A 22,610-nucleotide genomic window follows, 5' to 3' on the forward strand; every position below is an offset into this window, starting at 1 on the left:
GAGTGCAGGTATTGGATGTAGTTGACGGTCTGTTCCCTTGCAGGGGTCTTTCATGACAGCACTGTCTTCCTTGTGTTAGCCAGTTCGGTGGGACCTACTCTAGCAGTGGTTCATTGTGCTACGGTGTTCATGCACTGCTGTTAGTTTCTTTAGCCAGTAGGTGGAATCATGTCTGGCCAGGTCTGTCCAGCTCTTCATGTTCTTGACTCGCTGCTGGAAGTCCTACTGTGATGGTGACTGTTTCTGTTCTGGGAGATTGCTGTGCTCTGTTCTCAGGTCCTGCACCACTTTGAAATATGGAGAAGAGAAGACTCATAAACAAGTGCAGTCTGCTGCTGGTGGCTCTGTGCTATTGTGTTGTGCACTCAGTTGGGAGTGCACTTGGATGGTTCTTGGAGAACAGGCATATTACTTTTTTCGCCTGCTTCTCTAGTGTATCTCTTAGCCTGGTAGCCAGTGCTGTGAGCTTTGTGTAGCAGTCTCTCGCGCTTCAGATGACTCAGGCCCTTGCATTTTCAGTAGCCGAGTCTTCGATCCTCTAATCTCTACACCTGTAGTTCCAAGCGACTAACTTCTTCCGAGTCGCCTTGATCTTATCCTCCAACCTCATTTTCCAGGGTGGTACATACTGTTGTTCTTCTTGATCGTGTAGCCAAGCATCTCCAGGATTACACGAGGCTGTAGGTATCATTTCGTGGTTTGAGTTATTGGTGGTAGTAGGGATTGTCATGAGGGCTCTATTGGCATCTTCTACATACTATCGATGGTACTTCCCACTGAACCTTGGTAATCAGTCCGAGGATTGACGTAGCTAGTTTCTCCATGATCTTATTCAGCTATCAGCTGCTGTGCTCTGCAATGAGGGGGGGGTGAATGTTCAGCTTCAGGTGTGGGCTGCACATCACTTTTTCTTCCAGGTCTTCTTGAGTCGGAGTAATGTTGGAGTTGGTCTATCTCAGGCTGTGAGAGCAGCTTCCTTTACTATGTTGAGTGTTGGTAACTAGCTGTTTCTCAGTAAGTGTGGAATGTAGGCTAGTCGCATCCATAGCCCCCATACGTTTCATATATCCCCTCTCATTAGGTCTACTGTTGTAGTAGCATTCCATCAATTCCAGGTTCTCTTGTCTTGTCCATGAATGGTTTGTTCTAGTAGCCCACTTATCGTCAAACACACACACAATCAATTCTCTGGAAATTTTATTTAGTGACATTTTTTACTCCCTTTAAGTGCTTAAACATCTACATCTAGCGACTTTTCAGGGTCTGTCTGGTGAAGTTGGTAACATGAGATTCTGGGTTCAAAATGAATTAGGTAAGTTCATGGAGGATAGGTCCATTAATGGCTATTAGCCAAGATGGTCAGAGATGCAACCCCATCTCTGCATATCCCTAAACCTCTGACTGGGTGGGCCTATACAACATGGGATGGATCATTCAAAACTGCCCTGTTCTGTTCATTCCCTCTGAAGCATCTGATACTGGCCACTGTTGGAAGACAGGATACTAAGCTAGATAGACCACTGGTCTGACCCAGTGGGGGCGTTCTTATGAGAACAGCCTATCGATTGAAACTTAGCTCCCAAGTGTTCAGCCAAAGTTTAAAGGGGGAAAAAAAAAAAAAGAGAGAGACAAAATCAAGCTTGGTGGACCTAAAATTAGGATTGCAAATAGATAAATGAACAAGCAAAGTTCAATATTGTTTTGCTTTTAAAATTAACACATTAAATGCTAGCAGCCTAACAAACAACCCTACAATAAAAAGCCAGGATGCATGCATTAATGGGGGCACTGAGGGAGGAGGAGAAGGGTGGCTGTTGAATTATGAAACAGATTAATTTCAAAAATATTTTGGCAAACTTATGCTCACCTGGGTGACTGTACATTGCAGTGGTAGATATATTCAGTCACAGTGTTATCATCAAACATAGAGGAATATTTTCGCTTGAAGTTTAGCCTTAAACGCTGTACAGGTCTTAGTCCTGTAAAAAAAAAAAAAAAAAAAAAAAAAAAAAAGTTTAAAAAATAATTATGGGGAGCTGGTAGTGACCTCCTTTATTTAGGTTGACCAACACTTTCCCATTATAAAAAGGTCCTGGAGGTAGTGGCTGAGATAACTTTGGACAAGTCACCATCTCCCCTTCCATCATTTGGTGTTCTTTAGGAAAATTCTGGAACCATATCAAAACAAATGGACACAAACATTCTAAAAAGAATGGGCACCACAGTGCATCAGAGCAGCAGCTGCATTCCCCCGACCCACACACACACGCTGTATGGGGAAGGCCCGAGAGCAGCTGCAGCAGAGAGGGAGTAAAGGGGTCAAGATAGAGGAACTGGGCTGAGCCAGACTCCACTAAGCCAACTCTCCAGATCCAGCACATGGCTCCAACAAACCATTCCCCACCCTGAGGACTCTACATGGGGTAGGAGCACCAACTCCTGGCAGAGAGGATGTGCTGGAGGAGATAGCCAGGCCAGGTTCCTTTCTTTAACTCCTGGACCTTGCATATGGCCTGAGTGGCTCATAATCCCCTCTTGGAGGAACAGCCTTTCTCCTGTTGCCAGCTGATTTATTGAGTCCTGTAGCTCAAGAGATAGATGTCTGGGCTGGAGGTTTGCTGGCTGAACCCTACTGATGATGTGGGACCTATAGTAGTTGAATTTAAGGGGTTTTTAAAAACCTTTTTCTTGAAAAAAAAAAAATCTCTAGGAAATTACATACAAAAGCTACATTATAAGAACAACATTATTTTGGTTGCAAAACTAAGCTCTTGAAAATTAGGGAATGTCAATTAAAGTTGTCCATGCAATCCTCATTCTGTCCTTTTGTATACATTAAGATATTGTTCTTAGCTTTCTTTTCATTTTCAAGTGGTTAACTTTGCAACCTTAAAAGAAAGTTATTTTAACATATTTTGTATATGTAATCACATGAGACAGCGTTAACCTAACTCTACTCTCAATGAAGCCAATAACCATTTCACCATTGGCTTCAATGATAGCAGAGTTAGGACACTGTTGAGTTGTTTTGAAAATCCTACCCATAATCCACTATTAAATGCCTTATCCAGTATCTGGGGCACGAATGAGAGATTGCTGGCTGAAGGTTAACCCAGATAAGACAGAATCGGTGCTAGTAAAAGGGGGTAGCAAACTGAAGACAGTCGAAGACTGTATCTCCATCTTTAACGGAAGATGTGACCTCACCATTTATGACTTGGGTTTATAATCTGGAGGTAAGGTTCAATCCTCAAATGCTGGTAAACAGTCACAGCAACAGCAGTGATCATAATGCTGCTTCTCCCGCCTGTTTCTGGCCAAAGGGCTATGAACATTTATGTAGACCTTGTCACCGTGATCCATGTTGTTATAACCTTGAGATCAAACTATTGCAATATACTTTACGTAGGGTTACACTTTAAATCAGTTCAGAAACTGAATCTAATGCAATAGGTTGCAGCTCACTTATTAAGTGAAGGTTTCAGTCACGAGCATGACACCAATGCTTGGTTATTTACACTGGCTGTTCATCGTATTCTACATAGAGTTTAAAGTGCTGTTTTAGATTTACAACCCCAAAACTGGCTTTTGGACCTAGTATTTGAGAGACTGCTTATTTCTGTATGCCATCCTGCTACAAATGAAGTCCCTGCACTTCAGTAAAGTGGAGACTACAAGCAGGGCATTTTCCATGGGTAGCCCAATTCTGGAATATACTTTCCACTCTGTCATAAGTCCAAGTTTATTGATCTTAAGGTGACATTGCGAAATCTTTTTTTCCTAGAATGTAGGATGAGAGAAGGAAGTAAAGAGCTGCGATATACTGATGTGTGCTGAGATGAGTGGTTGGAATGTGAGGGTCATCTCCCTTTTCAGTTTGAAGAAGACTGCTGTATTTGCTTTTGTTGATCAAGTTGGTTTGTATTTTTAATGTTCATCAAAGACAACTTGAACATTTGGATAGGCTTTTTTGTGCATGTTGTCCAGATAATTTAAAAAATGAATACTCCACATTAAATCAAATAATGGACTTTCTACCTTATAAATGGATTTAATTATTCTCATCCCCTCACCAGAAAGAATCTCACCCCCTCATCAGAAAGTCAGAATCTACAGTTAATGTACAATATAATAGGAAGAAAGGAAACCCATTCCTTCTATGAAAAAATTGAACAGATGTTCATGAAGATTTACAACAGAAGCTAGGATTGTTGGGGTTTTTTACATCTATTAAAGACAATGAACAACGGTTGCATTTTAGAGAAAATTTTATTTGGCACAGCAATCTTTTTTTTAAATTAGAATTTCTACATTCCCCAAAAAGAGTGGAATACTGTTAAGAATAACTAAACTGAATTTTTAAGTTAGAGGCATCATGTTAGCTTTATTTCTGTGCAACTAGTTGATAACGGAATAGTCCTATTATGTAAATTATAAAAGCCTCTACTTCAAAGAATAATCTTGTTTGCAAAGTAACAAATTAATATGTCCAAAAGGCTAATCACCTTAGTCAAGCTTTTAAAGCACACAAAAGCCTCTTTCCAGTTTGCATATTAAATTATATTATATATATATTAAAGAATACAGGTAGTTCAAATGTAAACAAAGGCTAGATAGTCCACTTTTTTTTTTAAAACTCATGATAGATGGGTGATGTGGCTCCAGATACTTTATGAAATAAATGAAGGGCCAAAAACTACTTATAAGAAGGCAATTAGCAATTATAAGAAGGCAACATCTTAATGAAGTGTTTGCTCTGTATTCATATTTAAAATAAACAGAAATAGTACTTAAACATATATTAATTAGCACTCACCAAAGGGTCCTGCTAACCTGAGCCCAGCCAATGGATTAAATGGACTCAACATAGCTCCTAGTGCTTTAATCCAGATTGGAATTGGTCTTTCTTGTTCAGCATTGTCAGGCCTCTCTGGGAAACCCCATGGCTCCACTAAGATAAGGTGCTTTACCCTGTTGGCAAGAGAGATTTGGAAGATTTAGTGTATATAAAATGGTTTGAAGTCTCTCACAATTTATTGTGGAATGAGAAATATTAAAGCTAGCTATCTGAAAATTAAATAATCTACATTATTCACCATCACTGTCATATACTATGATCTAATTTCTGATCCCAAATTAGCATAAAGAAGTAAAATCGAAGAGAAGAATCAACACAAAACCAGCTGTTAGGCACTGTATTCTGTGAGAGAAAGATGAGAGATTTGTCCTTGTAAATCAGGTAGAAGGTATAAACACAAGCAGCCAGCATGGATTTACCAAGAACAAATCATGCCAAACCAGCCTGATTTCCTTCTGTGACAGGCTAACTGACTTGGTGGATAGGGGAAATGCAGTTGACATAATGAATCTGGACTTCAGCAAGGCTTTTGACACAGTCCAACATGACATTCTGGTAAGTAAGCTAGAGAAATGCATGCTTAGCATAACTACCATTAAGTAGATACACAATTGGTTAAACAATCACAAAGAGTAACTGTTAATGAAAGGATGTCAGACTGGAGGTCTCAAGTGGGGTTCCAAAGGGATCTGTGCTGGGTCCAGTGTTCTTTAACATCTTTATTAATAACCTGAATGTAGGAATAGAGAGCATATTGATCAAATTTGCAGATGACACAAAACTGGAAGGGGGAGAAGGGGGTTGCCAATACTTTGGAGGGCAGAGCTAAAATTCAGAGGGATCTTGATAAATTGGAGAACTGGGCTATAGACAACAAAATGAAATTCAACAAAGACAAATGTAAGGTGCTACACTTGGCGAAGAAAAACCAAATGCACAAATATAGAATGAGGGATAACTAGCTTGGCAGCAGCACTACTGATAAGGATCTTAAGAGTTGTGGTGGATCACAACCTAAACATGAGTCAGCAGTGCAAAAAAAGCAAATGCAATTTTAGGTTGTATTAACAAAGGCATAGCACGCAAGTCATACAAGGCGACCATACCGCTCTACTCAGCGCTGGTTAGGTCTTAGCTGGAGTATTGTGTCCAATTTTAGTCACCAACGTATAGAAAGAATGTAAAGAAACTGGAAAGGATTCAGACGTGAGCGACAAAGATTATCAAAGTGATGGAATACATATAAACAAAGGCTGAAGGAACTGGGTATGTTTAGTTTGGAAAAGGAGGAGATTAAGGGGGGACATGAAAGCAGTCTTCAAATATTTGAAAGGCTGCCATAAAAAATGATGGAGAAAAGTTTTCTCTTGCCAGAAAGGGCAGGGCAAGAGGCAATGAGTTCAAACTACAGCATAGCAGATTTGGATTAAATCTCAGGAAAAGCTTCCTAACTGTATGAACAGTAGGACAATGAAACAGACTGCCTAAAGAGGCTGTGAAGCTCTTCCACTCAGGCTTTAAAAGGGAGGCTGGACAGCCATGTATCTTGGATGGTTTAGCCACAACAAATCCTGTATTTTGGCAAGGGTTAGACTAGATGACCCCTGTGGTCCCTTCTAACCCTATGATTCTATGATCTGGTGTTTAAGGGGTTTGATAACTTGCCTACTTTTAAATAAAAGCAGCAAAGAATCCTGTGGCACCTTATAGTCCAACAGACGTATTGGAGCATGAGCTTTCATGGGTGAATACCCACTTCGTCGGATGCATGTGGGTATTCACCCACGAAAGCTCATGCTCCAATACGTCTGTTGGTCTATAAGGTGCCACAGGACTCTTTGCTGCTTTTACAGATCCAGACTAACACAGCCACCCCTCTGATACTTTTAAATAAGCCACTTAAACCCAGGAGATACCCAGAGATGCTAGAGAATAACCACAAAAAAACTCCTCTCAAAACATTAATCTAAGGAATATTTCAGAGTCCCCTCACCCAAACGTTAATAACTGCAGCTCCGGAATAATTTCGGTAGCATTTGTTTTTTTAAATTACAGGTTTCTGCAGCACTAGACATGCATTAGAGCAGTGGCTCTCAACCTTTCCAGTCTATTTTACCCCTTTCAAGAGTCTCATTTTTCTTGTGTATCCCCAAGTTTCACTTCACTTAAAAACTACTTGCTTACAAAATCAGAAATAAAATACAAAAAAGTGTCACTGTACACTATTACTGAAAAATTGTTACTTTCTTATTTTTACCATATAATTATAAAATAAATCAAATGGAATATAAATTTCATTGTATAATATATAGAACAATTCATTATCTGTATGAAATTTTAGTTTGCACTGACTTCGCTAGTGATTTTAATGTAGCTGTTGTAACACTAGGCAAATATCTAGATGAGTTGATGTACCCCCTGCAAGACCTCTGCATACCCCCAGGGATATGCATAGCACTGCATTAGAGTGTGGGCTCTGTCTTCCTAGATTCATCCCTACTAAGATCCCCCTTATAAGATATTCACCCATTGGAAGGGGTAAAACAATATTCTGTATTTTCATTTGAATACACAGATTTAACAAGTAAATTACTTTTAGTTTAAACCAAGCAAGTATTTATCTCCTATTGGCTAAGAATCTTTGATTTCTAATAAGTTGGAGAGAAAAACGCAGCCATCCCTATACCTTAATGTTAACCTACCAGAGTGGGGAGAGGGAAAAATACTAAAACAGAAATGTAGGTTACTTTTAAAAGGACACATAATACTCAAATATAACTTATTTGACTAAATGTCACAGTCTGATTAAAAACAGAAAAAGAGACATACGATACCCTTATTTATACAAGGATCGGGAAACAGGAGATGGCAACGGACTCCTAAAAATCGGAAAAATCACCTAGAGGTCATTAATTTGTTGGTTCATCCTACCTACTTTGGGAGGTTATGTTATTAATGTTTTTATTATGCAAACAGATCTGCAGCTTTTGATGTCCGAACAATTTGTAAATATATACTTTAAAAGTTATATTATGGCAGATTATTAATAGTACAATATTTAAGTCTAACTACACATGCTTCAGGATGGCAGTTTCTTCTTCGAGTGCTTGCTCATATCCATTCCAGTTAGGTGTGTGCGCGCTGCGTGCACGTTCGTCGGAAGATTTTTACCCTAGCAACACCTCGGTGGGTCGGCAGGGCCCTCCTGGGAGTGACGCCGCTATGCACCGGATATATCCCCTGCCGACCCAGCGCCGCCCTTAGTGCCTTCTTCCTCCCGTGTCGGTCGTTGGAACAGTGGAGCGCAGCTTAGCTGACCTCCACTTCCCTAGCTACTCGTAGTTCTTGTGATATAGATTATATAGTTATAATCCTTATATATATATATTATATATATATTTATATACTTATACGTTTTTTCTTTACTAGCATAGTTAGTTTAGTAATAGTTAGCGGGGTTCGGGGAGTAGCCCCGTCCCGCAACCGGTGCCGGAGCCCATGCCCGGCTCACCGGTCTCTTAAACCGTGCTTGGCCTGCCACAGGCTGCTGCTGGACAAGGAGATCCACACGACTCCTGTTTGCGGTGCCTCGGGGAATCGCATTTCAACAGCTAAGTGCCCATTTGCAAGGCTTTTAAGCCGAGAACACATGGAGCGGCACTTTCATTTACCCTCCACCTTCGGCACCGAGCGCTGGCCACTCAGCGGACAGAAGCGCCTCCTCGGCACCGGACCCCGCCGGCACTGGCCGTTACTGGCACCGAAGTCGACTCGGCACCGCTCCCTCTCTCTGAAGGTTGAGGAAGCCCACGACTCCTCCTGCCAGTGCCCGACAGCTTCCTGGCACGCGCGTGGTTGAGCCCCGGCTCCTGCTGCTTCTGTGCCAACTGCAACGCAGCCAGAGAGCTCATTTAAGTCGGATCGCCGGCACCGACACCTGCAGAGGCACTGATGATGCCGGCACCATTGATTCCGGTCCTGTGGGGCCGTCGAATCCAGTACCTGGCCGCTCCCCGACACGCACCGTGGTTGAGCTTCCTGCTCCTGCTGCTTCCGTGCCAACTGCACCGCGCCAGAGAGCCTCATTTAAGTCGGATCGCCGGCACCGACACCCTGCCGCGGCACCGACAACGTCGGGCACCGTCGATCCCGGTCCCACAAGGGCCGTCGAATCCAGTGCCTGACTGCTCCCCGGCGCACACTGTGGTCGAGCGGCTCCCCTGCTCCTACTGCTTCCCGTGCAAACTGCACCGCAGACAGAGAGCCTGTCTAAGCCGGATCGCCCAGCACCGACACCTGCTGAGGCACTGGCGACGTCAGCACCGTCGATCCCGGTCCCACAAGGGCGGTCGAATCCGGTGCCTGACAGCTCCCCGGTAGGCACTGTGGTCGAGCTTACTGTTCCCTCCATGCCGGAGACATTTCCAGCGACGAGGGATCTCATTGCCATGACAGAGTAGATGTTACCTGAACCCCCGGCACCGCCGGTGCGGGAAATACAGTCTCTTGGCAAGCCGCCTTGATACGACCATCCTCTGTCGGCGCAGCAGACCGGCACTGTTCATGAGCACAGTCCCGCAGACGCTCCAAGTCCCGTCAGCGCTCCAGTTCCCAACGCCACTTACAGTCCCGATGCTGTTCTCCTCTGCACCGGTCGCACTCGCTGCACAGGTCAGTGTCCCATTCACCGACCCAATAATCTCGGCACTGTTCCAGCTCCCAGCACCGCTACAGGCACTGTAACTCCCGTAGCCGCTCCCAACCTCAAGATCTCGGTCGACCTCCTGGCACCGCTCTGGTCGCAGGTCCAGATCTCGTTCCACGTACCGGTGCACCTTCTGGTACCGGTCCGTGTTGCCGAGTTGGGCAAAGTCTGGTAGAGTCAGAGACTCTGCCCATGATTTTTCAGCACCTCCATGGCCATCTGGACATGCATCAGTGTCTTCCCACGTGGACAGCTCTTATGCTCAGGATCGTGATTCTGGTGTGCCCGCCAATAACCTGAGAGCCCATCAGGACTTCCTATGGAGGGTAGCACTCAGTGCGGACCTGCAGGTGCAGGAGGTCCCGGAGGTAGGGGACCCAGTAGTGCACACTGTATCGGCGATTGCCCCACTAGAGGGGCCCTACCCGTTTATTCGGACCATCCAGGCGAATGCCGATATTCTATGGAGGGTACGACTACTTGTCTGTCCGTCCTCCTCCCTGCTCACTTGTCACTCAGTTGGTTAAGAAAAAGGGAACGGCATGGCCAACAGGCGCCAGCCCGAAATCGAAGGGGGCTAGGCAAATGACCTACTCAGCCGCAAGGTGTATTCTGCAAGGCTCTTATAGCCCTGCGTGGCAAATCAATAAGCCCTGCTTAGCCCCTATAATCATAACACTTGGATAACGGTGAATAAATTTATGGAGCTTCTCCATCAAGACTCCCACCAAGAGTTCACTGCCCTCTTGGAGGAAGGGAAAAAGGCAGCCAGAGCTTTCCTCCAGGCCTCGTTACCATGAGGAGCATCTCGATGGCTTCAGGTTTCAAACCATCCGGCCTTTCACGACTTACATTTGTGGTAAAGGCCTCTTTGCGGTTGAAATCACACCCCAGGCTGCCAAGCCTGCACTCGGCAACAGGTCCTATGCCGATCTCTCTCTCGGCGTGCATGACGCCGACGACCCTACTGCAGGCCTTTCCGTCCCCAGCCACCACCGCCAACTCTGTTGCCTAGGCCACAGATAGGACTTTGGCAGATGCGCGGCTGAGGTGGTCGCAGACGACCTGTCAGGACCCCTAGAGGGCAAGATCATGGTCCTCGCTATCATGCACCGGGACAAAGACGAACTTTTCGAAGGTGCGCCGAGTGGCATGAGGCAGTGTACCAGGTTACAGGGGCGGGATCCCACTCCTACATTCCTCTTGGATGGGTCCCAGTCTAACTTCAGTTCGCTTGTCCCCTACACGATGAGTGGAGATATGGGTACCACTTTCCAATTTGTTCAACCCATGTTTTCCTCTTCAGGGACTCCTCTCCGGGCGCAATTCTCTTACAAGCAGGTGCAGATGCTGATGGAACGAAAGGGGGACAATTACTCCCCTTATTCCCTTAATCCCAACTCCATACGGAGGTCTCAGACCCTATCTAGACTACGAGGACTCAACCAGTCCAGTTTATGATAAGGTTGAAGTTCTGCATGGTATCCCTGGGAACCATTATCCTGTTCTTAGATCCTGGTGACTAGTTTGCCGCCCTCGATATGAAGGATGCGTACTTTCACATTGCCATCTTCCCTCCACACAGGAGATATGTTTGCTTTCTAGACAACCGTCGGTACTTCCAGTTTACGGTCCTGCTGTTTGGCCTTTCTACAGCCCCACAGGCATTAACCAAGTGTGTGGCCGTAGTCGCCACCCACCTCCGCCGACGTCGGATATGCGTTTTTCCGTATCTGGACAATTGGCTTATCTGAGGAAACTCCAAGACACAAGTCACTCAGCGTGTGGGCATCGTCAGAGACCAATTCACATGTCTAGGCCTGATGATCACTATGGAAACATCCACTCTGGCTCCCATGCAGAGGTTAGACTTCCTAGGCCGGATCCTGCTTACCACAGTCACGGTTTCAGGCGATGGCACCAATCACCCAAGGTCTGCAAACTTTCCCAATGACCTCGGCTAGCACTTGTCTCGGTCTCCTGGGTCCCATGGCTGCCTGCTAGTTTGTAACCAAACACGCTAAGCTCTGCCTCTGTCCTCTCCAAGTTTGGCTCAAATCGGCGTACCGCCCGGACAGAGGCCCAATGGTCACGATAGTCACCATTCCCTCAAGCACTCTAGGCTCCCTAGAATGTGGCTAACTCCCTCCCTGGTGTGGGCAGGGATGCCACTCCATCCGTCCCAGCCCTCACTGTCCCTGACGACGGATGCGTCATCTCTCGGCTCAGGTGGTCACCTCAGTAACCTTCGAGCTTAAGGCCTTTGGTCCTCTCAGGAGCATTCCACATCAATGTCCAAAAATGAGAGCAGTCCGCCTGGCATGCCAGGGGTTCCAGCAGCAGCTGCAAGGCCATGGCGTCTCAGTGTTTACAGTCAACGCAACAGCCATGTACTACATAAACAACCTGGGAGGGACACGGTCCTCCTCCTTTTGTCAGGAGGCCATCCATCTCTGGGACTTTTGCATAGCCCACTCGATAAATCTGGTAGCATCCTTTCTCCTTGGCGCTTCAACTCAGCAAGTCTTTCCTGTCTCATCAGTGGTTGCCCTGCCCGATGTGATGCATTCTGTTGCCAGAAGTGGGGATTTTTCCCCACATATGGATCTGTTCACTTACCATGAGAACAGGAAATGTCCGAGGATCTGCTCCTTCCAAGGTCTCTCTCGGAGACCGATCTCGGACACTGTCCTCATGCCGTGGAAGGGCCAACACCTTTATGCCTTCCCACCGTTCCCCTGGCTCATTGGGTCCTGCTCAAACTTCGCAGGGGCAGGGCGCGCATCATCATGATCACTCCAGCATGGTCCAGGCAGCACTGATACGCCACGTTGCTCGGCCTGTCAATAGCCTACTCAATTACTCTGCCACTCCACCCAGACCTCATATCTCGGGACCACGGCAGACTTTGCCACCCAGACCTGCAGTCTCTTCACCTCACGGTGTGGCTGCTATGTGACTATCAGGGTAGCAGGAAGCCTTCCACCTGGTCAACATACTTGGCCAGGTGGAAGCGTTTCTCCTACAGGTGCGAAACGCTTAATCTTACTCCTGCTGAGGTCTCGATCCCCTCTGTTTTGGACTACCCTCTGGCCTACAGCAGCAGGGCCTAGCTGAGTGTCATCGCTGAGGGTACACTTGGCAGCCATCTCTACCTTCCACCCAGGCTAAGGTGGTCGTTCTGTGTTCTCATACTCTATGGTTTCGAGGCTCGCTCAAAGCTTGGAGCGCTCATACACCTAGTCTACGCCACCACAGCCCAACCTGGGAACTCAACTGGTTTTTAACCAGACGTTATGTCTCTCCATTTGACCCAAGGCTAGCGTTGGACCTGCTCGCTGCTGAAAGCCATGGTCTTGGAAGACAGACTTTCCTCGTAGCCATTCACTCGGCCAGACGAGTCTTCGAGACTCAGGGTCTTATGGGTGGTTCCGCATAACATTTATGTTCCACAAAGGACAAGGTGCAGTTACGACCACACCCGACTTTCCTCCCTAAGGTGGTTGCAGGCCTTGTCTGATGTAACACACGCTTCAGACAGCTGATGGGAGACAACAAAATTTGCACTCCCTGGACATCTGTTAATAGAGCGACTCGCATTTAATGATTGAGCGGACAAAACCATATTCATGTAACACGCCACAACTCATTGGTCGCCAGATAGACAGACCGAAGGAAAGGTCTACCTGTTCCTCTCAGAGGACTCTCATCTTGGGTGAATGACGTGCACCCAGCACTTCGCTTATGATTCTGCCTCACATCTTCCCCAGAGCACACACTCACCATGCATCTACGAGGGCTCAGACTTCATCTGACCACCTATGGCTAAGCTCGTGTACCTTACCCACGAGAATCTAGCTGCCGCAGCTTCCATGGTCCTGCGGTCCAATATCCTGCTTGCTTATGCATTTATGCCGCTGGGTTCAACAGTCAAGAGATGCTACAGCCTCTGGCTCAGCAGTTTTACATTACTGCCACAATCTCACTTCCAACCCCACCGCCTACATTTAAAGGCTTAGGGACATCACCTAACTGGAAATGGATATGAGCAAGCAACAATCGAAGAAGAAAAGACGGTATACTTCACCTTTTGTAAACTGAATCTGTTCCTCGGAGATGTGTTGCATCAATATCCATTCCACCTCCCGACCCTACGTTCCCCATCTGTCAGAGTAGCCAGGCAAGAAGGAACTGGAAGGAGCAAGGCTGGGGTTCGGCAGGGGTAATATATCCGGCGCCATAGCAGCCAGCCATCTCAAGGGAAGCGCCACTCCCTGCCGACCCACCGAGTGTTGCTAGGGTAAAAATCTTCCGACGAACGTGCACATGGCGCGCACACACCTAACTGGAATGGATATGAGCAACACATCTCGAAGAACAACAGTTACAAAGGTGAGTAACCGTCTTTTTGCTTTTTTGATTCTCATGCATTAACTGATTCTTCTGTTCGGGTTCAGAGCACTGCAAGAGGATGTTTAACAAAAATGGTTGCGGGTTAGACTGTAAACAAAGAATTTCTACTCATACTGTATTCATATTTTTCTACTCAGAACAAAAAACAATTTGCATTTCGGCTCTAAACTAGATAGTGTCTCTTTAAATCAAGTCTTGAGCCAATTTTTACAACTAAAACTAATTCAGAAAGAACTTGGTTTTACATTCTGCTGTGCTTCAAATGAATACAGATGTGTAGTATTAACATTAGTAAGAGAAAGCAAAGATTTCTTTTATCCCTTTATTTTCACATACCTTGATGGGTACTTCAGTGAGTAAGCAGCAGCCAGGAATCCACCCAGATTGTGGCCAAGTAAAATCATTCTGTCCAGCCCTACCTCCTGTCTCCATTCTTCTACAGCTTCTACAAACTGATTTTCTGCTTCCTCTGCATCAGTGTCAAACTGTGGTCTACTACTACGCCCAAATCCCAAGAGGTCAAATGCATAAACGGTCCTATTTTCGCAAAGCTCTTCAAAATTGAGAGCCCAAAGTCCAACACCTCCTCCAAACCCATGGAGGAGAACAAGTGGAGTTTTATACGAGAGGTCCTGAGAGAATGTTAGCGTCCATATTTTATTTCCACTGGATATGAAGACATATCGTTTACTGTATGTGCTTGTGATACCTGAAGGAAACAAAAAACAGTTCAGATACTTTTTATTTTGTTAGTTATATCTAGCAGTCTGTTCAGTGGAAGCCCAGGGCAGGGATACTAGGTATCTTTCAGATCAGGATCAAAAATCTTAAATAAGGGAACACTGAGAATCTATACTACAGTCACATTTGCTTTATTGCAACGCATTTAAAATAGCAATGCTTGTTTATGTTGAAAAATTACATGAGATCTGGGTATACGCCAGATGTGTAAAAAATACTTACACTTCAGTATTTTCTCTTCAGCTTCTTTAAGATGCGGCAGTGATGTGGGGCACCATGCAGGAAGCCAACTAGATAGCCATCCTGACCTACAGTCACAGTAAACACAAAATAGATTTACAAATACATTGGAATATGTATAAACAAAACTATCTACATTCTGCATTAGCTGAAGCTTTAATGATCTTCAAGTATTGCCTCAAGTAGAGCACACATGTACACCAGACCGTTATGTACAAGGACCATGAGCATGACACGAGTTTCAGCCTTTACCTTCTCCTGACTTATTGGTTTGTGTCATAAGCTTAAGCAGTAACACAACAAGGAAAGTCTGATGAGTGTGCCTGGTGAAGCTGCAGATAGCACAGATCAGATACACACAGAGCAGGCGATTATAGCAGAGAGACAGTCAATCAGAATTCAGATTTGATAATCTGTGTCCATTGCCATTCAATAATATTTAGTTACCTATATAACAGTCACTCTGAATCATGACCTTTCTGTGTAAAAAAGTGATTTGCTTAAACCATCAGAATTTAGGAGTTGTGTTCAATTTCTCAATAAACACATTTAAAAACAAATACTATATTATCCTCTCAGGTGCTCAGCTCTATCAATGAACTGAAGGCACTCCGCATCTTGCAGGAGCAGACTCTTAAGAACATTAAAAAAAAAAAAAATGTTAAATAAAAGTAAAATATGCATCCCACATCCCAAGTTTCATATTGTGGAAGTTCTGAACAGCAGCAGAGGCAATGGCATAAGTCTGTAGATTTAGGAAGACTGCACTACATTTCCAAACAAAAATTGTAGTTAAAGCAGAGTCTCTTTACACCCACAAGGGTTAGAAACTTCCAAGGTTCCAATTAATTAATTAACTGATTTTAAAATAACGTCAAAGTCTGCAGAAAGTGATGGCACCCTCCTGGGAAAATTCCCAAACTCCCTATGCCAAGTGGACTTTTCAAATTCTACCTCTTAAAGTCAGCTCATTAGGCATTGGCATCCCAACACACAGGCACCAACTTTCCAATGTGCTGGGGGGTGCTCAACCCCAGGCCCTGCCCCAGGCCCTGCCCCCACTCCATTCCTTCCCCCCAGGCCCCACCCCCACCCCATTACACACCCTCGCTTCCCCCCCCACACGCCATGAAACAGCTGATCACGGTGGGTGGGAGGCGCTGATCTGCGGGGTCCACTGGCAGGTGAGAGGTGCTGGGTGGGAGGGAGTTGATATAGGGGCTGAGGCTCAGCACCCATCATTTTTGGGTGCTCCAGACCCAGAGCACCCAGGGAGTCGGTGCCTATGTCCAAATATGTCTGCCATACATCCTCATGTTGATTTTTTTAAATACTAACAGTTGAGGAAGAAACAAACACACAACACAGCTAAATTAGAATTTCAAATCAAACTAAAGATTACACATTTTCAAAAACCTTTTTCTCTTAAAATCTCAGTTAAAAATCTTTTTCATGTCAGGGTTTTTTTTACATCGTTTTGCCTCAATTATGCTTTCCCCCCTTTACGTTTCCACCTTTTTGTTTGCCCAGACTCTTGGCATTTGTGAAAGAAAATAAAGCAATTAAATATTTCTTCTACCAATGCTAAAGACTGTAGAACACTGCAGCCAAGGATCACCTTAATGCTATATAAAGGACCAATCCAATTCCCTTTAAAAGAGTCAATGGAAAGATTCTCATTTTAAGTCGCAAAAGTTGCATCTGACCCCAAGGCTCTCTTCCAAATGTCACTGAAGTCAATTTCAGAGTAGCAGCCGTGTTAGTCTGTATCCACAAAAAGAACAGGAGTACTTGTGGCACCTTAGAGACTAACAAATTTATTTCAGCATAAGCTTTCGTGAGCTACAGCTCACTTCTTCGGATGCATAGAATGGAACACACACACAGGAGGTATTTATACACACAGAGAACATGAAAAGGTGGAAGTACGCATACCAACAGGAAGATTCTAATCAAGTATTCTTGTTCTTTTTACTGAAGTCAATGGAAGTCTTTACACTGACTTTTAATGGGATCTGGATCAAGCCCCAAGAGATAAGAGTATTTGAATACTGTTCGTTTCCAAGCTGATCAACAAGTCTAGCTATCTAAAATTTAGATTTTTTTTTGAAAAAGTAAACTGGGCATCAGCACAAAGCAATTTGGCCAACTACGGACCATCAACTTGTACCATGAAATTTAAAACAGTTTAATGAAAATTATCAATTGATATAATCAATTTAGTTTTAATTAATTAATTAATGTCTTAAAAACTGATTATAACACCACCACCTTGGTATCAGCTGGGCCACCGAGTTAAGTCAAATGTCTCTTCTAATGACGTAATATTCTTCAGCTTAGTATCACATGATCCAATCGCTTTTCTTCCCACCCCCTCAAACCAATACTGTGTACATGTCTAAGTCATATCTTGATTAAAGAAAAAAAAACCTCAACATTTTTTTAATGGGAAAAACATTTTTAGCAATAAGGACATTTCTCTACTGTTAAAGACAGCTGTAACAAACATTTCAAAATGGTGGCAGTGCAGGTCTGCTGGTTATCCCCAGAATTGTCCAGATCCCCAGTTCCCAGGGTCTGGAAAGTCACAGTTGCCTCTACAGGAGCCTGCAGCACATGTCCTCCCCACTGCTCAGCCAGCCCAAACTGAGCTGGGCTGCCTCCTTTTATCTGTCCCTTCCACCTGAAGCATGCGCAGCAGGGGTAAAGGGGTGTGGTCTCCTGTCCCAAATGATGGATTTCAGTGTTAGTTCCCTGATTGATCAGGCCCCGGTGGCCTAGTGCTGGGTTGGTACACCCAGCATACTATTACCTGTATCTTTTCTTTGGGATGGGCAAACTTCAGTCTTCTGAAAACAAGTATTTAGTTTCCTCTATCTGTAGTAAACCTGTCATATTTAAATGACTAAAAGTAGCCTTATTTTTAATTGCCTATTTTAATTTCTGATAAATAAATTTGCACCCTACAACGGGTGGATTAATTATTCAAGGAAATTCATTGTTTAGCGTTCTCAGAACTAAGCAAGTATATCTCTGTATTTATCTGAACTAAAGGTTTTTCATATTTTTCATTCCAGATTCTTAGTTCCAAGCCTTTAAAAAAAATTTTTTTGAAGAGTGAATAAGTTTTTGATATAACAAGCAGCTAACTGCAGAGCAGTAAAAGGTGACCCAGATCAGGCAGGCAAATGGCCAGGGTAGCTTTATCATCTACATATCAAGCTTAAACACTCCTGGGGTTGAGAAGCGATGAACACAAGGCATTTGACACGTAGAGTATGTAATCCTGACTCCAACAGGCAGAGGGCAACAGAGAGCATGTATTAAAAGGACACAATCAATCTGAAATCTAGTCAAAGTTTAAAGTGATTTCAGGTCCTACACTTTCCCCAGAATCTTCCTGTCAATTTATATGGCTTTACAATCATTTTTTTTAAAAGTGTTTTCATTCCTCAGTTGCTGTGTGAAGCTACTAAACAAACAAAAACCAACCGATATTGACTATATAAGGAGAAACACTCACTATACAAAGTGCTATCAAATACACTAAGTAAACAAAAGGAAGAAAGAGAGAAAATAACCTCTCTAATCTTTCAGTTGTACTCATTTTTGATGACCCTTGTAACACCAATAGGCAAAAAGAATTTCAGTGAAGTATTTTTTTTTAAGTAGACAATGTCCTTATAATGACATCTTTGACTTGATAGAACACTGATATGATTCCATGCAGGACAGAACCTAGAGTTCACACAATCTCCAAGCAAGTGAAGGTTTACCAGCAACCACCTTAAAATAACATGAGGAATTCTCTAAGGGTTTGAAAGGCGTGAGAGCTTTCAAAACTATGTTCAGTGCATGAGTTAGAGGAAGTGTAACTAGGTTGCCATAAAGAAGCAAATTAAGTGTATGGGGACTCCATTAACCACAGCACAAGTAGGCCTCATTCAAGAGAGTACAAATTTGAACCCAGAGAAAGCTCAAACAGCTCCTTTATCTAGCTCATCTCTAAGAAAAGTTAATTGCCAATCCAATCCCTGGTTTAACATCTTTCCTGGCATCAAAGTCAAAAAGTTCTTCATATCATCTAACAAACAACCTAATGAACCACCTAAGCATGGAGCAGTGTGGAAACAATCACTGTCTGAGGCACCCTCCCAAATTAGGTGCACCTGTCAGTATTCATGCTGTAAAATACAGGTGAGGTTGGTAGTTTGAACCACTTGAAACGGGAGATACCATCTTCAGGTTAGGGAAAAGAGGATTTTACAACAGCCACAAGTTTGGAATATCCAGGGTGACTGGATAATCTGGCACTGCAAAGGTTCCTTTAGCTATTTCTCTGGGGATTTCTTGCTTTTATTATCAAGAGTGGATGCATATGGAGAGGTGAGTTGGGACATATAGTCTTGTCAAAGTCACATGTTTGAGAATATTTGTACTCCCAATGCAAAGGGTCTCAGAACTAGCTATGTTAACAGCAGTCCCACTTTGCATTCTGTACATGCACTGATGCTTGTTGGCAGTGAATCTGAAACAGTGAGCTCCAACACACCTTTCTGGAGTACACTGTGGTTGAGGTGGCCATGGAGGTCAACATAGCAACAATATGAACCATTCGTATAGCAATTAGATTTGATGCTTTCCAGTGAAGTATCATCCCTACCTCTTCTGTCATCCCTCAACAGCCTAGGTGACTGACTGTTTATATACACAGAATCATAGAAATGTAGAACTGGAAGGGACCTCAACAGGCCATCACGTCCAGTCTCCTGTGCTGAGGCAGGACCAAGTAACCTAGACCTCGCCTGATAGCAGTCTGTCCAACCTATTCTTAAAAACTGCAAAAGGATTTCACAATCTCCCTTGGAATCTTATTTCAGAGCTTAATTACCCTTATTGGGGATTGGTCCTGCTTTGAGCAGGGGGTTGCACTTGATGACCTCCTGAGGTCCCTTCCAACCTTGATATTCTATGATTATTAGAAAGCTTTTCCTAATATTTAATGTAAGTCTCCCTTGCTGCAGATAAAGTCCGTTACTTCTTGTCCTACTTTCAGTGGACATGGAGAACAACCGATCCTCATCTTCTTCATAACAGTCCTTAACATATATGGACACTTACTAAGTTGCCCCCCCACATAGTCTTCTTTTCCGAAGCATGCCCAGTTTTTTTAACCCATGTGAACTGGAAGTTAGATGTAGTGACCACAGATGCAATTTGGATGAGAGATTCCAAGGACAGGAGATACACTCCAGAAGTGGCACATGAATGTTGATAGAATGGATTACAGCTCATGTTCTACCCCACTATCACTACCCTCAGAGACTACAAATCTTGAAGAGTGTGAAGCCTTGGAGAACACACTAGAAAGCTTAAAAACACAAAAAGTGAGAACCCTGGTGGATGGTATCCTTTGCAAATACCAGTTCGGCATTTTCCACAAGATCCAACAGTTTTATGGAGCTGCTTCATGGTTAACTTGGAAGCCAATTTTTTCCCCTTCCAATTGGAATATCACCCTATTTATAAAGCTGTTTAGAAGAATTTCAAGCCAAAACGTTCTGTGATTACTTTAGCGTTACTGAATTATCCAACTGTTTTGCAACATTTAAAGTCCTGCATAATATTTTGAAAACTACTGCACAATATTTCCAGGAAGTGTCCTGTACATCATACCTCCTGATTTCAACAAGAGGTTCTTGGTAGCTTATTACAGAATATTGCTACATTAGGTCAGAGGTAAAAACGCCTTCCTTGTATATTTACTGTATCTTGAACTTTGTATTTAGAACACTCAGCACCTACTTTATCAATGTTAAATTATTTAGAAACATTGCATTTTGCCACTTGAAGTTCCCTGTATATATAAACAGCATGTTACATTGGCCCCTGACTTCCCAGATACTAAGAAGAGATTGTAAACAAGATAAGTCACACACAATGAATCTTTTCTGATTAGTATAGTGATATTCTAGTACACCATGACATTAGGAATAGTTGGAACAAGCTGCAAATTCAGGCAGGAGAGAAGATCAACATTATACTGGTACTCAATTTTGGTGCAACTCCCTTACCTGAAATGGAGCAGCAGATGGGTACTAGCTCACACCTCCTACCATGTTCCTAGCCCTCTTCTCTTCTGTCTCCCAGCAATTCCTCACATCCTTTTCTGCCCCTTTGTATTTTTTGTTTTCTAATTTTTGTTTAATTTTGATGCCTCCTTTTGCCGCTTCCCCCTCCCTCCATTCCAGGGTGTGTGAGGGGGCATTCACTGATGCACATAGGGTCAACCATTATGTGCTCTTCCAGCTGAGTTGAGTACAAGCGCAAAGTTTAAATGATTAGACTGCTGCCTGAGCCTGCATCCCAGTACACTCAGGCTGCTTACACAACTGGTCATCCAGTACTACAGGCTGATATAAGAGAACAGGAGATCACTAAGCACATCTGCAGTCATGAGAGAGGCATATCTGTAGGGCCTTACCAAATTCAGGGTCCATTTTGGTATATTTCATGGTCATAGGATGTAAAAAATCATAAATTTCATGATTTCAGCTATTTTAAATGTGAAAATTCACAGTGTTGTAATTGTAGGGGTCCTGAGCCAAAAATGAGCCGGTGGCGGGTGTCACCAGGTTATTGTTGGGAGGGGTTGTGGTACTGCTACCCTTACTTCTGCTCTGCTCCTGGTGGCGGCGCTGCCTTCAGAACTGGGCAGCTGGAACGTGGTGGCTGCTAGCCAGAAGCCCAGCTCTGAAGGCAGAGCCACCTGCCAGTAGTGGGGCAGAAGTAAGAGTGGCATGGTATGGTATTGCCACCCTTACTTCTGCACTAGTGCTGGCGGGGCACCCGGCTAACAGCTGCCTCCATGCAGCTGCCCAGCTCTGAAGGCAGTGCAAAAGGGTGGTAATACTGCAACCCCCCCAATAACCTTGCGACCCCCCTACAACTCTCTTTTGGGTCAGGACCCCCAATTTCAGAAACGCTGGTCTACCCCATGAAATCCATACAGTATAGGGTAAAAGTACACAAAAGACCAGATTTCACGGTCCGTGACACGTTTTTCATGGCTGTGAATTTGGTAGGGCCCCACATATCTGGGATCATTGAGCTTTTCCTGACCACACCCACTCTCCTTTGCCTGTGCTCCAAATCCCCAGACAAGCTTGGTATCCCCTTTTCTCCCCACTCCCACAGCTTGTGAAACACTGCCCTATTGCCTCACATTTCATCTAAAAGACATGTCAAAGTACTACAGAGACATGGAGGATAATTAATACTAACAGGTTAGGAAACCAGTCCTTTCCCGCTCTGATTTTATCAACTCTGGAGGAGCAGAAACATACAAGGTTCAAGATCAGACACTTCCCCTTTAAAAAAAAAAACACACCTTTACCCCGATATAACGCAACCCGATATAACATGAATTCGGATATAACACAGTAAAAGCAGCGCTCCGGAGGGGCGGGGCTGCGCATTGTGGTGGATCAAAGCAAGGTCGATATAACATGGTTTCACCTATAACGCAGTAAGATTTTTTGGCTCCTGAGAACAGTGTTATATCGGGATAGAGGTGTAATTTACAAAGCAGTCACAGCACCAGCAATAAAGAAATAAAGACTGTGTTTTCTGCCCATCTTGTCTAATAAAACA

The 22,610-nt window shown here is 44.0% G+C and overlaps 1 protein-coding gene across 1 annotated transcript in view; it reads right to left on the reverse strand.

Annotated features, from left to right (window-relative positions):
* The window catches only part of ABHD5 (abhydrolase domain containing 5, lysophosphatidic acid acyltransferase), a 43,003-nt gene that overhangs the window by 14,687 nt on the left and 5,706 nt on the right, over window positions 1–22,610 (reverse strand). Inside the window, exons 2-5 of the mRNA XM_032784134.2 lie at window positions 14,940–15,025; window positions 14,313–14,685; window positions 4,817–4,971; window positions 1,868–1,979 (exon numbers count right to left, since the gene is read on the reverse strand). Coding sequence (XP_032640025.2) covers window positions 1,868–1,979; window positions 4,817–4,971; window positions 14,313–14,685; window positions 14,940–15,025 — 726 coding nt within the window. The remainder of the gene's footprint in view (window positions 1–1,867; window positions 1,980–4,816; window positions 4,972–14,312; window positions 14,686–14,939; window positions 15,026–22,610) is intronic.

This window comes from Chelonoidis abingdonii, chromosome 2 (assembly GCF_003597395.2).
Source record: "Chelonoidis abingdonii isolate Lonesome George chromosome 2, CheloAbing_2.0, whole genome shotgun sequence".
NCBI lineage: Eukaryota > Metazoa > Chordata > Testudines > Testudinidae > Chelonoidis > Chelonoidis abingdonii.